Source organism: Salmo salar, chromosome ssa03 (assembly GCF_905237065.1).
Source record: "Salmo salar chromosome ssa03, Ssal_v3.1, whole genome shotgun sequence".
NCBI classification, from domain to species: Eukaryota; Metazoa; Chordata; class Actinopteri; order Salmoniformes; family Salmonidae; genus Salmo; species Salmo salar.
This window is the reverse complement of record NC_059444.1, coordinates 83,078,756-83,094,413: the sequence shown is the minus strand read 5'-3', so window position 1 is coordinate 83,094,413 and position 15,658 is coordinate 83,078,756. Positions and strand designations below refer to the sequence as shown.

The window sequence follows — 15,658 nt, the reverse complement described above, 5'->3', positions numbered from 1 at the left end:
TCTAGGGGTTGTCATGGCCCCTCTTCCTGGTCTAAGGGCTCTCATGACCCCTCTTCCTGGTCTAAGGGTTGTCATGACCCCTCTTCCTGGTCTAAGGGTTGTCATGACCCCTCTTCCTGGTCTAAGGGTTGATTTAGGATTGGACCAGTGTGTGATTGTGAGTCTCACCAAGCACAGTGTCCTGCACGTGGCTGTCTGGGTCATCCAGGTGCAGCAGCAGCTGCTGGAACAGGACCTCCAGGTGTTGACTGTAGAGCTGGGAGTTGTAGTCTTTCCCCAGGGAGGCAAGCCATAGGCCCAGAGCCCTGAGGGCCACGCCCCTCACCTCCTCACTGCTGTCATCCAGACGCTTCAGCACCTCTGAAGACACACACACACACACACACACACACACACACAGTACATTTATGAAAGAACCCAGAGACACGCAAAGATAGGAGACACACAGAGAGACACAAACAGAGAGCAGGAGAGGAACAAATTAGAATGACTAAATTAGAATAACTAAATCTATTTCTATAGGATCATAAACAATCATGGATGCATTCTAGAAATATGTAGAAAAAAGGTGTGTGTCAGTGACAGAGGGAATGACAGAGGATTGAGAGAGGAACAAAGAGAGAAGGAGAGAGAATGAAAGAAATAGTGAATGAAAGATAGGGATACTGTGTGGAAGAGAGGAGAGAAAGACCTGTTTGCTCTAACAAAGACAGGATACACAGAGGGAGACACCAGTATAGTACCAGGGTAGATGTTGTTCAGGGCATCTGGGTGGAGACTGGGTCCTATCAGTTTGAGCAGGTTGGACAGAGAGCGACAGGCCAGTAGTCTGGACAGCTGAGAGTCTTCCTCTAGAGCAGACAACACCTGGGGGCTCAGCCTCTCCTCTACGGCCAGTAACTACAGACACAGAGATAAAAACAGACAGAAAATTTGGTTGTGCATCAGCATTTTCTCTCTTTATGTCAGTCACTGACAGTCACTCAACTATCCATGTCAGCGAACAATGTTTTAATTGGTAGTTAGTCTAGCTAGCTATTTAAACTTGTAGTAATCATGGTCGTATCCTGACTGGGCACACAGGGAACGTGCCCATGGGCCCTGAGCTCCAGGGGGCCCTCAATGGTTTTGTTAGCCTATCTGAGTGAGAATGACTATCATGTTAACATGGCATAATTCATTTCAACATGTGTAGAACTGCAGGAAATCTGCTTTAAACCCGTAAAAATCTCTCCACCCCATGGCAAAATGGGTAGGAAATTAGCTGAAAAACTGCAAATTTCTCTCTGTAGAATTGCATAAAATATATGTTATAAAATTGCAGTTCTTTCTGCCCCATGGCAACATGTAGAATTGCAGGACATTTACTTCTCTCAACCGTCAAGAGGGGGGTCACTAAAATGTTTTGCCCGCGAGTTGGGGGGCCCCCCAACCAAATCTTGCTTAGGGCCCGCAAAAGGCTAGAGCTGGCCCTGAACAGACAGGCCATATTACAAACAGAAAACACAACTATTACTGTGAAAATATTGTGTGGGCACTTGGCAGCGAAAGAGCAGGAAAGCTGAACTCACATTTCATACATGTTATGTTCACAGGTAGTCACAGTGAATTACTCTAGTACACACAGTAATCCAAAGCATAGTTCTGACACTGGAGACCCTGTTATATAACCATTTGACTTCCCAAACACTTTAAACATAGGAGAAACTGGACAGAGATGGCTGTTGCTCATCATCCCTGGTGACTATGAGACAGGCTGTGAGTGTGGGAGTGATGGCGAAAGCACAGCAGGACAGAGCTGCATCAGACTTCCAGCAGCTCATAGACGGACACTGGGCCAGGTAGACAACAGAACACAACCATCCCTGTGCTGGTCTGAGATCACATGAGCTGATATCAAGGTTCTTAACAGATCATTCATCTGGGAAAGAGGAAAACTGTGAGTGTGTGCGGTAGAAAGAACGAGTGAGTGAGGGTCAAAGAGAGAGGGCTCGACAGAGAGAGAGAAGGGGCTCGACAGAGAGAGAGAAGGGGCTCGACAGAGAGAGAGAAGGGGCTCGACAGAGAGAGAGAAGGGGCTCGACAGAGAGAGAGAAGGGGCTCGACAGAGAGAGAGAAGGGGCTCGACAGAGAGAGAGAAGGGGCTCGACAGAGAGAGAGAAGGGGCTCGACAGAGAGAGAGAAGGGGCTCGACAGAGAGAGAGAAGGGGCTCGACAGAGAGAGAGAAGGGGCTCGACAGAGAGAGAGAAGGGGCTTGACAGAGAGAGAGAAGGGGCTCGACAGAGAGAGAGAAGGGGCTTGACAGAGAGAGAGAAGGGGCTTGACAGAGAGAGAGAAGGGGCTTGACAGAGAGAGAGAGAAGGGGCTCGACAGAGAGAGAGAAGGGGCTTGACAATAAAGTGATCTAACATGACATCAGTGTCTATCTGATAGGGCGGTGTGTAAATGGAGCAGCTAATTGTTTTTACAGGAAGGAGTGAAGGGCTGGAACAACCCGGTTTGATTTGCCTGTGGAAAGGAACACACCCACACACAGCCAGTGTTCTCCAAACGGTTTGTTTTCACCGTTGTTAAACACAATTTTAAAAGTGGTGCAACGCAAAGTGGTGTTTGAGCTGGCTGTGAAACTGTCATTCCACACATGCAAGGGCAAACACAGACGGTCAAGAGGGTGTAAATATGTCTGAGTGTGTGACTGGACTCGCAGTCCCAAGGGCAGGTGCAGGGGCCTGTCTAAGTGATGGTTACAGCCCACAACAATGGAACCAGGACAGAGGCAGCATTGTTCCAGTGGGACAAAGGTATGTAACCCTCCCCTCCACCCACATACCTGCTGCCTTGCTCGAGAGAGAGAGAGAGAGAGAACACAGACAGACAGACAGACAGACAGACAGACAGACAGACAGACAGACAGACAGACAGACAGACAGACAGACAGACAGACAGACAGACAGACAGACAGACAGACAGACAGACAGAAGGAATCAGATAGCGAGAAAGAGAGCAGGAGAAAGAGAGAGATGGATAGAAAGATGGAGATGGAAAGAGAGGGGGGAGAGATGGATAGAGGATGACAGTCCATTACATTAAATGGTGAAGTGGGACCATCTATATTGAAAGTAAATGGGCAAAGCAGGGAAGCATGCGCTAGGTGAACTCTCCCGATGGTTTAAACTAGGTGAACTCTCCCGATGGTTTAAACTAGGTGAACTCTCCCGATGGTTTAAACTAGGTGAACTCTCCCGTTGGTTTAAACTAGGTGAACTCTCCCGATGGTTTAAACTAGGTGAACTCTCCCGATGGTTTAAACTAGGTGAACTCTCCCGATGGTTTAAACTAGGTGAACTCTCCCGATGGTTTAAACTAGGTGAACTCTCCCGATGGTTTAAACTAGGTGAACTCTCCCGATGGTTTAAACTAGGTGAACTCTCCCGATGGTTTAAACTAGGTGAACTCTCCCGATGGTTTAAACTAGGTGAACTCTCCCGATGGTTTAAACTAGGTGAACTCTCCCGATGGTTTAAACTAGGTGAACTCTCCCGATGGTTTAAACTAGGTGAACTCTCCCGATGGTTTAAACTAGGTGAACTCTCCCGTTGGTTTAAACTAGGTGAACTCTCCCGATGGTTTAAACTAGGTGAACTCTCCCGTTGGTTTAAACTAGGTGAACTCTCCCGATGGTTTAAACTAGGTGAACTCTCCCGTTGGTTTAAACTAGGTGAACTCTCCCGATGGTTTAAACTAGGTGAACTCTCCCGATGGTTTAAACTAGGTGAACTCTCCCGATGGTTTAAACTAGGTGAACTCTCCCGATGGTTTAAACTAGGTGAACTCTCCCGATGGTTTAAACTAGGTGAACTCTCCCGATGGTTTAAACTAGGTGAACTCTCCCGATGGTTTAAACTAGGTGAACTCTCCCGATGGTTTAAACTAGGTGAACTCTCCCGTTGGTTTAAACTAGGTGAACTCTCCCGATGGTTTAAACTAGGTGAACTCTCCCGATGGTTTAAACTAGGTGAACTCTCCCGATGGTTTAAACTAGGTGAACTCTCCCGATGGTTTAAACTAGGTGAACTCTCCCGATGGTTTAAACTAGGTGAACTCTCCCGATGGTTTAAACTAGGTGAACTCTCCCGTTGGTTTAAACTAGGTGAACTCTCCCGTTGGTTTAAACTAGGTGAACTCTCCCGTTGGTTTAAACTAGGTGAACTCTCCCGATGGTTTAAACTAGGTGAACTCTCCCGATGGTTTAAACTAGGTGAACTCTCCCGATGGTTTAAACTAGGTGAACTCTCCCGATGGTTTAAACTAGGTGAACTCTCCCGATGGTTTAAACTAGGTGAACTCTCCCGATGGTTTAAACTAGGTGAACTCTCCCGTTGGTTTAAACTAGGTGAACTCTCCCGATGGTTTAAACTAGGTGAACTCTCCCGATGGTTTAAACTAGGTGAACTCTCCCGATGGTTTAAACTAGGTGAACTCTCCCGATGGTTTAAACTAGGTGAACTCTCCCGATGGTTTAAAGAGAGAAATGCACTACCACATCTTTCCTCTTACTCCGTACTCAGTGTCAAGTGTTTCCTGTCAAGACAGGAAAGGACAGGTTAGAATGAGTGTTTCTGAAGACAGAAGAGGACAGGTCAGAATAAGTGTTTCTGAAGACAGGAAAGGACAGGTCAGAATGTGGGAAAATAATATACAGTATGCTTCTCTGTGTTGTGTCTGTGTGTACACATCTGCATGTATTGTGTGAGTCAGTCAGTTCTTACCTGTGCAGTTGTGTGCACCAGTGTCTCTGTGTTTAACAGTACACGTGTGTACATGTCTCTGTGTTTACAGCGCATTCGGAAAGTATTCAGAACCCTTGACTTTTTACACATTTTGTTATGGTAGAGCCTTATTCTAAAATTGATTACGTAGTTTTTCCCCCTCATCAATCTACACACAATACCCCATAATGGCAAAGCAAAAACAGGTTTTTGCTCATTTATAAAAAATAAAAAACAGAAATAACACATTTACATAATTATTCAGACCCTTTATTCAGTACTTCGTTGAAGCACCTTTGGCAGCAATTACAGGCTTGAATCTTCTTGGATATGACGCTACAAGCTTGGCACACCTGTATTTGGAGAGTTTCTCCCATTCTTCTCTGCATATCCGCTCAAGCTCTGTCAGGTTGGATGGGGAGCGTTGCTGCACAGCTATTTTCAGGTCTCTCCAGAGATGTTCGATCGGGTTCAAGTCCGGGATCTGGCTAGGCCACTTAAGAATATTCAGAGACATGTCCCGAAGCCACTCCTGCGTTGTCTTGGCTGTGTGCTTAGGGTCATTGTCCTGTTGGAAGGTGAACCTTCGCCCAAGTCTGAGCTCTCTGGAGCAGGTTTCATTCAAGGATCTCTCTGTACTTTGGTCCGTTCATCTTTGCCTCGTTCCTGACTAGTCACCCACTCTCTGCTGCTGAAAAACATCCCCACAGCATGATGCTGCCACCACGCTTCACCGTAGGGATGGTGCCAGGTTTCCTCCAGACATGACACTTGGCATTCAGGCCAAAGAGTTCAATCTTGATTTCATCAGACCAAAGAATCTTGTTTCTCATGGTCTGAGAGTCTTTAGGTGCCTTTTGGCAAACTCCAGGTGGGCTGTCATGTGCCTTTTACTGAGGCACATGACATAAAGGCCTGATTGGTAGAGCGCTGCAGAGATGGTTGTCCTCATGGAAGGTTCTCCCATCTCCCCAGAGGAACACTAGAGCTAGAGTGACCATCAGGTTCTTGGTCACCTCCCTAACCAAGGTCCTTCTTCCCTGATAGGTCAGTTTGGCCAGGTGGCCAGCTCTAGGGAGAGTCTTGGTGGTTCAAAACTTCCTCCATTTAAGAATGATGGAGACCACTGTGTTCTTGGAGACCTTCAATGCTGCAGAAATATTTTGGTACCCTTCCCCAGATCTGGGCTTCAACATGTCCTGTCTTAGATTGTCTTTCTCACCCCGTAGCACTCACACTACCGTTCAAAAGTTTGGGGTCACTTAGAAATGTCCTTATTTTATAAAGAAAAACACCTTTTTTGTCCATTAAAATAACATACAATTGATTAGAAATACAGTGTAGACATTGTTAATGTTGTGAATGACTATTGTAGCTGGAAATGTCAGATTTTTTATGGAATATCTACATAGGCGTACAGAGGCCCATTATCAGCAACCATCACTCCTGTGTTCCAATGGCACGTTGTGTTAGCTAATCCAAGTTTTTCATTTTAAAAAGCTAATTAATCATTACAAAACCCTTTTGCAATTATGTTAGCACAGCTGAAAACTGTATTCCTGATTAAAGAAGCAATAAAACTGGCCTTCTTTAGACTAGTTGAGTATCTGGAGCATCAGCATTTGTGGGTTCGATTGCAGGCTCAAAATGGCCAGAAACAAATAACTTTCTTCTGAAACTCATCAGTGTATACTTGTTCTGAGAAATGACGGCTATTCCATGCGAGAAATTGCCAAGAAACTGAAGATCTAGTACAACACTGTGTACTACTCCCTTCACAGAACAGCGCAAACTGGCTCTAACCAGAATAGAAAGAGGAGTGGGAGGCCTCGGTGCACAACTGAGAAACAGACGGCTCACAAGTCCTCAACTGGCAGCTTCATTAAATAGTACCCGCAAAACACCAGTCTCAACGTCAACAGTGAAGAGGCAACTCCGGGATGCTGGCCTTCTAAAACCCTCACAAACTTTTACAGATGCACAATTGAGAGCATCCTGTCGGGCTGTATCACCGCCTGGTACGGCAACTGCTCTGCCCTCAACCGCAGGGCTCTCCAGACGGTGGTGCTGTCTGCACAACGCATCACCGGTGGCAAACTACCTGCCCTCCAGGACACCTACAACACCCGATGTCACAGGAAGGCCAAAAAGATTATCAAGGACAACAACTACCCGAGCCACTGCCTGTTCATCACGCTATCATCCAGAAGGCGAGGTCAGTACAGGTGCATCAAAGCTGGGACAGAGACTGAAAAACAGCTTCTATCTCAAGGTCATCAGATTGTTAAACAGCCACCACTAGCACAGAGAGGCGGCTGCCTACTTACAGACTTGATATCATTGGCCACTTTAATAAATGGATCACTAGTCACTTTAAATAATGCCACTTTAATATAGTTTACATATCTTATATTACTCATCTCATATGTACATCCTGTATTCTATACCATCTATTGCATCCTGCCTATGCCGCTCAGTCATCGCTCATCCATATATTTATATGTACATATTTTTATTCCATCCCTTTAGATTTGTGTGTATTAGGTAGTTGTTGTGGAATTGTTAGATTACTTGTTAGATATTACTGCACTGTCGGAACTAGAAGCACAAGCATTTCTATACACTCGCATTAACATCTGCATGTGACCTATAAACTTTGATACGGACAATTCCTTTGACCCCATGGCTTGGTCTTTGCTCTGACATGCACTGCCAACTGTGGGACTTTATATAGACAGGTGTGTGCCTTTCCAAATCATGTCCAATCAATTGAATTTACCACAGGTGGACACCAATCAAGTTGTAGAAACATCAAGAATGATCAATGGAAACAGGATGCACCTGAGCTCAATTTCGAGACTCATAGCAAAGGGTCTGAATACTTATGTAAATAAGGTATGTTTTTTATTTTTAATACATTTGTTAAAACCTGTTTTCGCTCTGTCATTAGGGGGTATTTTGTGTAGATTGCTGAGGATTTTTATTTATGTAATCCATTTTTTAATAAGGCTGTAATGTAACAAAATGTGGAAAACGTCAAGTGGTCTGAATACTTTCCGAAGGCTCTGTATAATACAAAACTGGACACATATTACACTTCTGCGTTGTGATACAAAAATATTAGCAAAATGTATAGTTCATTGTGTATTTAAAAAAAATATCTGATATTGTCAAAGTCCACAATGATCAACCAAACATCTTGCAGAGAAGATAAATTGTGGATAAGCTTGATAATATATTATCATCTCTTTTTTTAAGACAAAGTTATTGAATGATTTAAATTCTTTTTTAATATATATATATATAGAATTAGTATGGTTTGATTAAATTCAAAGCTCCCTACCATCATATCCAAACCAATGTGACACCGATGTTGATGAAACTTTGCAAATCAACTTGATTGGAGGCCTCTCATCATGAGTCGTAATGCCATTACCGAGAACCCCATACCGGATTTTTAACAGGGTCATTAACATTAGGGAAAAATTGCTCTCTCTTTCCCCGACCTAGCTCAATATCTAGGCATCGAATAAGAACGAGCCTACAGCATCCATAAATTGACCATCAGACTTGCCACCTTTCAGACTGAATAAGGTTGTATGAGCAACAGTTTTGATTACATTTATAATTTATCATTTTCAAGTGCAAATTTTGTCCATTAAGAACCAATGATGCTACCTTGTTGTAGCATTTCTGACAATGCAAACATCTTTTTTAGCCAAAGCGCAGAGTTTATACACCAGGCTAGTAAGATAAAGGCCTGATTGGTAGAGCGCTGCTTCTATGTATGTGTTCACTTGTGCAGGTACCTGTGTGTGTGTGTGGGTTTACCTGGCTGGGCGGGATGGCTCCCCCTTGCAGCAGGGCTAGCAGACAGCTGAGAGCTGAGGTACGGATAGCTGCAGCAGTACGACCTGCCTTCCACACCAGGTTAGGTAGCAGCAACTCCAACAGAAACACATCCAGGTGCTCACAGAACCTCCTAGAGAGAGAGAGAGACGTTCAATCCTACAACCACCTAAAAGGAAAGTGATTCCCAAACCTTCCATAACAAAGCCATCACCTACAAAGAAATGAACCTGGAGAAGAGTCCCCTAAGCAAGCTGGTCCTGTGACTCTGTTCACAAACACAAACAGACCCCACAGAGCCCCAGGACAGCAACACGATTAGACCCAACCAAATCACGAGAAAACAAAAAGATAATTACGACCCATTGGAAAGAATTGACAGAAAAACAGAGTAAACTAGAATGCTATTTGACCCTAAACAGAGAGTACACAGTGGCAGAATACCTGACCACTGTGACTGACCCAAACTTAAGGAAATATTTGACTATGTACAGACTCCGTGAGCATAGCCTTGCTATTGAGAAAGGCAGACCTGGCTTTCAAGAGAAGACAGGCTATGTGCACACTGCCCACAAAGTGAGGTGGAAACTGAGCTGTACTTCCTAACCTCCTGCCAAATGTATGACCATATTAGAGACACATATTTCCCTCAGATTACACAGATCCACAAAGAATTTGAAAACAAATCCAATTTTGATAAACTCCCATATCTACTGGGTGAAATACCAGTGTGCCATCACAGCAGCAAGATTTGTGACCTGTTGCCACAAGAAAAGTGAAAATAAATCAACATAAATATGGGTTGTATTTACAATGGTGTTTGTTCTTCACTGGTGAAGAAGCACCATTGTAAATACAACCCATATTTATGTTAATTTATTTTCCCTTTTGTACTTTAACTATTTGCACATCATTACAACACTGTATATAGACATAATAACATTTGAAATGTGAGAGACAGAAGAGAGAGAGGCGTGGGGTAGGGGAAGAGAGAGAGAGAAAGGGAGAGAGAGAGAGAGAGAGAGATGGAGGGAGCATTAAAGAAGTCTGTCAGCTGTTCCAATGGACTGATTCCTACATTAGTACACGTCTTGTATAGAAGTAGATGTTCTGAAGCCGTCTCTACTCCCCAGTCCCCACACTCCAAAGTAGTTCCCCAATAATTCACTAAGAAATACCCAAGAAAATCTGCTCTCTAGTACTGGGCTATTCAACTCTTACCCAATGAGGTCCAGAGCCTGCTGGTGTTCTGTTCTACCTGATAATGAATTACACTCACCTGGTGTCCCAGGTCTAAATCTGTCCCTGGTTAGAGGGGAACAATGAAAACACAGTGGAACTGGCATCCAGGCCCAGAGATGAGTTTGAAGGCTCTAGTAGAATGACACTCTAGTTCCCACACTCCCAAGAAATTCTCTAATGACAAGGAAAAATACATTTTTCTTTGGAAAATAAAGAAATTGTCTAGTCCCCAGTCTATTATCGAATAATTCACTATGAAATTCCTAAAAACTTCACAGAAAAGTCTAGGAATACCTAATGTAATCTAACGATACGGTGATGAATGATGCAGTCAGTGTCCAAATAGGCAACGTCATCAGAGTCAGGATGAGCAGACTGGGAAGTAGCCTCCTAGTGACGTGATGCGATGGGAAAACACACGCAGTAATATAGAGCTACCAGGCTACTGGAGATTACTGAGCGCTACACAGTGGCAAACCACTGACACACAGCTGTATCTACGGCCATGTTTCCCACAGCCAGCCGGTCTGTGGATACTAAGACTAGAGGTACAGAAAGAGAGGGAAGAGAGGATGAAGAGAAGAGGACCATCTGGATGTCCTTTGTTTCTCCTCTTCTCTCACTCACTCTCTACTTTCCTGCTAATTCAATCATACTGACAGTCACTCCCTCTGCCTGCCTGTCCGCGCCCACACACACACACACACACACACACACACACACACACACACACACACACACACACACACACACACACACACACACACACACACACACACACACACACACACACACACACACACACACACACACACACACACACACACAAAGTTAATTTATGAGTCCGGCACCCCATTTCTCCCCAACACTGACATGTGGTATTTGTAAGTGCAAAATCTGGCAGCAGTCTCTATAATCCCTATATACACCCCCATTATACTTCTGTTCTGAGTGACCCTGTATGACATGTTGGAGCGGGCTGTACCATCTATTCGCCAGTAGGGGGAGCCCATCTCCCACTAATGCAGCCAGCAGCCAGTCAGTGGCCTTCATGTGTTCTATTCTCCCTGCTCTCTCTGTCCTATATGGAAGTGGATGGAAAGGATGCCATGAAGAGTAATAGTAGGACATGGAAAGTCCTCTTTCCACATCGCATTGACCAACCCCATCAATAGTGCGCACGTCGCTCGCAGGCATGCACACAATAAGATATGATTGTCAGTTTGGTACCCAACACACATTTACACAGTCTGACTCAAGACAAGTGCTACTCCCAGCAAGTAACGCACATGTAAAGGACATCACGCTGCTTGCTTATCGAGGGCCGCTTCCTCCTGATTCGGCTCATACCGAGGCCCGAACACAGGACCTCTGCTTCTTTGCAAGCACACATGACCACCCTCCTGAAGTGTCTTACCAATCACGCCACGTGAATAGCTAGCTATTTGGCAGCGCAAGTGGGGACACTTCTGGCTGAGGAGTAAGTTTCACACATCCACATGTGCGCCACACACACAAAATGCCAGCCTGTCGGGTCTCTACACTGCCTAGCTCTATGCTGTAAATCTCAGACAGCAATTACAGACCTTCCTTGCCAACAACACACACCTATTTCTGAAGAAGAACTTTGATTTTATCTGCCATTTTCACAGTGTGGGGTGTATTCTTTCTCCCATAACACATTCCTTTCTACTTGTATTTCATCTTAACCTTCAATAGCAGCCCACCTCTCTACTTCTGTTCTACCTTAACCTTTAATAGCAGCCCACAGATCCACATGAAACAAAGCCATTATGTGTCAGTGGAACTAAGGCATATGTTTGAGGATACACTCTCTCTCTTCCCTTTCTCTTTGTTCTGCTGCCGACATGTTATTATGTCATTTTGTTACAGGAACAAAGAGTGTATTATAGAGAGATACTGTGCATCATTATCATTGTCGCCTTGATGAGATGGGAGTTTGTGTCTGTGTGGGTGTGCTGCACTACAAACATTCTACATGGGAGAGACTGTGCGGGAAGGTATTACTTAAAAAAGGCAGGTAGTAACCACATATAACAAATGGATTTGCATTAGTATACGCATTAAAAGTTCCAATGTAAAGTTACAGCTCATTTTTCTATTTATTACATCAAACCCATCAGAATTCCAAAGAACGCCGAAGTCATTTTCGGAAAATGTTTTTTCTGGGCGTGATGTAATATGGAGGACCCGGCAAGCCAGTCCATTCACTATAATGTAACCTCCAACATAAATAACTTCAAATGTTTAACTTCAAATTACACCAAATTGTTTGCACTGATGACTACTAGTTTCAAGCCAATTTACAAGCAAATACTTTATGAATTTGCTACAAATCAACTTGCAAGGTTGCTAGCCAACTAGCCTGCTAAAGTTAGCCCTACCAGCCTGCTAACGTAGCCCTGCCAGCCTGCTAACGTTAGCCCTGCCAGCCCTGCTAACGTTAGCCCTGCCAGCCCTGCTAACGTTAGCCCTGCCAGCCCTGCTAACGTTAGCCCTGCCAGCCCTGCTAACGTTAGCCCTGCCAGCCCTGCTAACGTTAGCCCTGCCAGCCTGCTAACATTAGCCCTGCCAGCCTGCTAACATTAGCCCTGCCAGCCTGCTAACGTTACATTATCATCGAATGAGTCAGCCAGTTACTATCAACACCTAGCTTACAGCTACATTAAAGTCAATTACATTTTTGGAAATACATAACACCATCTAACCAGTTATCAAATAATGTTAGCTAGCTATATGCAGTTATCTTAGCCAGCAAGCTAGCCAGCCAGCTAACGTTAGCTATTTAGCCAATTAGCTTTTAGCCTACCCAACCACCACGGTTATGGTCGGTACGCTAGAGCCTAACTATTGGAGACCAGTTAGAACACAATCAAAACATAACCTCAGATTAAAAGCAAAGAGAGAGAAGACTTCCAGATTGATGGCTGGGGCCCATCCGATGGTAAAACTTTTAAAAGCATGCAGGCTGAGTTAGCTACCAAAGCAAGGGGTGGCGGGCGCATCGCTGGGCCGAGGGAGAGTCAGAGCAATCCAAAATACATAGATTCCAGATGTCTGTTAGCTAGCACAGTAGCACTAAGCCAAGGTGGAAATAGTTACAAAACTCCCGTAGGCTACTTCCCAGGGAACATCCCGAAAAGTTGACAAAACAAAATGGAGAACAGACGAGGTACTACACAATTAGAGCAAGCAGGTATGAGTTTCCCTTTCGTTATGAGCTCACCGGCAAGAAGCCTGCCATGCTAACGAGTTCCCACTAGATAACACTGCCACATGTCAGTGAAGAGCATTGCTGCATGTGCCCCATGTCAGTGAAGAGCATTGCTGCACGGGACACGTGCCCCATGTCAGTGAAGAGCATTGCTGCACGGGACACGTGCCCCATGTCAGTGAAGAGCATTGCTGCACGGGACACGTGCCCCATGTCAGTGAAGAGCATTGCTGCACGGGACACGTGCCACATGTCAGTGAAGAGCATTGCTGCACGGGACACGTGCCCCATGTCAGTGAAGAGCATTGCTGCACGGGACACGTGCCCCATGTCAGTGAAGAGCATTGCTGCACGGGACACGTGCCCCATGTCAGTGAAGAGCATTGCTGCACGGGACACGTGCCCCATGTCAGTGAAGAGCATTGCTGCACGGGACACGTGCCCCATGTCAGTGAAGAGCATTGCTGCACGGGACACGTGCCCCATGTCAGTGAAGAGCATTGCTGCACGGGACACGTGCCCCATGTCAGTGAAGAGCATTGCTGCACGGGACACGTGCCCCATGTCAGTGAAGAGCATTGCTGCACGGGACACGTGCCCCATGTCAGTGAAGAGCATTGCTGCACGGGACACGTGCCCCATGTCAGTGAAGAGCATTGCTGCACGGGACACGTGCCCCATGTCAGTGAAGAGCATTGCTGCACGGGACACGTGCCCCATGTCAGTGAAGAGCATTGCTGCACGGGACACGTGCCCCATGTCAGTGAAGAGCATTGCTGCACGGGACACGTGCCCCATGTCAGTGAAGAGCATTGCTGCATGGGACACGTGCCCCATGTCAGTGAAGAGTATTGCTGCATGGGACACGTGCTGCCATGCAGCCTGCTCTTCACTGACTTTGTTGCAGTGTTATCTAGTGGGTAGCATGGCTAGTGGCTAACGTTAGTGGCTAGTGGCTAACCGAGCTGGAATATAAACTCTGTAGGTCCTCCAAATGCCGTTGAGAAATATTGCATTGTGGGTAGATGAGAAGATATCCAGAATTAAGTTAATAAATATGTAATAACCAAAAAACAACTATTTTTGTACTTATAGGTAACCAGATCGTGACTATAACTAAGTCACTAAGTCTTTGACACATCACGTTGGTGAGTAAAAACTCATGCTTCCAACCCTATATGTCAATATGAATTCTTCATAGTATAAACTTCTTCCAACATCCAAAGCAATAAGACATGGTGCCCTTAGATGAAAGGAGTTATTCTGTATAATCACTCACTACTAATCTTCCTATGATGACTTAACTACCAAGGTGCCCTGGGTTAAAAGCACAAGTCAACACTAAACAGCATAGGTGGCCTGTGAGAGGAAGAGAGAGTTGGAAGGACAGAGGCACTGCTTGTTGGCTGTTGACTTCATACCTTTATGAGCTGGATGTAGGCCTAGCACTCACATCTGGAGCTTGGAGTTCACAATTCTAATGTCTTTATGTCTGACTTCTAGCCTGGGTGTCAGTCTGCTTCTACCAACTCCTTTGGCCAGTTTGACTAAAAGGGTTCCACACCATAAAAACTACCCATAATAACTACCCATAATAACTACAAACTATCAATACAAACTACCCAGATTGACCTCGACATGACCCTAGACATTACGTACACATCCACGGTGACACGCGCTGCACCCAAGGCAGTCACGGTCGACCCTTGGGGACCACGCTGACGAGTTACCCCACTGAGTGACGGGGACAACTGTTGCTCCGACCGCAGGAGCCACAGCAGAGACCACAGACCACACGGCCCCGGCTTAATTTAATGTATTCCCCTAGATTAGAGAGGCGCTGGGGGAAGAGAGACGGACTATGTGGAAATGGCTTGGAGAGGGGGAGATAAGAGATATTCAGGGACCCCATGATGAGTCTCATGTTATTGTCTGCTAATATCCTGGTCTGGATTTGAATGACTGTAATGTGGAATGCGTGGGTGACGGGTAGCCTCCCCACAGGTGATTTAGTTGCATGTGTCTGTTTACAATGTGGCTCATGATGTGTAAATTATATCCTCTTCAGGGCAATACAAGTTTAATTCTGTCATTCATTCGTCGGTTCAATCAATCCAATGAATCAATCAGTTAGTCTCAACACTCCATCCTTCTTAACAGTGTTGAAAGATTACTCTGGGGTGGTGATGAGGCCTGGCGTTACTAACTCACTGAGGACAGATAGATCAACCCAAAATCCACCCCTCCCCCCATTAGAGTCATATTGCTAGGTATGTTTCATGTTGGTAGGTCCCAGATGTAACAAGATGTCTGTGGTGGTAGATTCCATCCAGATTAGTGAGACGGGGGATGGCGACAATTTAGGCCATGTAAAGCTCATTTCAACGCATTTGGGCTATGGCTTCTACGAATTAATAAATTCAGCCTTGTAATGAGAAATATAAACAGTCCAAAGTAGGGGTGGGGGTGCATGTCCCCTCCATTACTAGTGGAAATTACACCCATGGTTTTTCCTATTATGACCAATCTCCTATAGTAGCCATAGACTCTATATAGCCCAAG

At 45.2% G+C, this 15,658-nt stretch overlaps 1 protein-coding gene across 1 annotated transcript in view; it reads right to left on the bottom strand.

Annotated features, from left to right (window-relative positions):
- Positions 1-15,658, bottom strand: part of LOC106606483 (dynein axonemal assembly factor 5) — a 78,989-nt gene that overhangs the window by 10,269 nt on the left and 53,062 nt on the right. The window contains exons 10-12 of the mRNA XM_045715633.1: positions 8,602-8,752; positions 744-900; positions 169-360 (exon numbers count right to left, since the gene is read on the bottom strand). Of these exons, the coding sequence (XP_045571589.1) occupies positions 169-360; positions 744-900; positions 8,602-8,752 (500 nt within the window). The remainder of the gene's footprint in view (positions 1-168; positions 361-743; positions 901-8,601; positions 8,753-15,658) is intronic.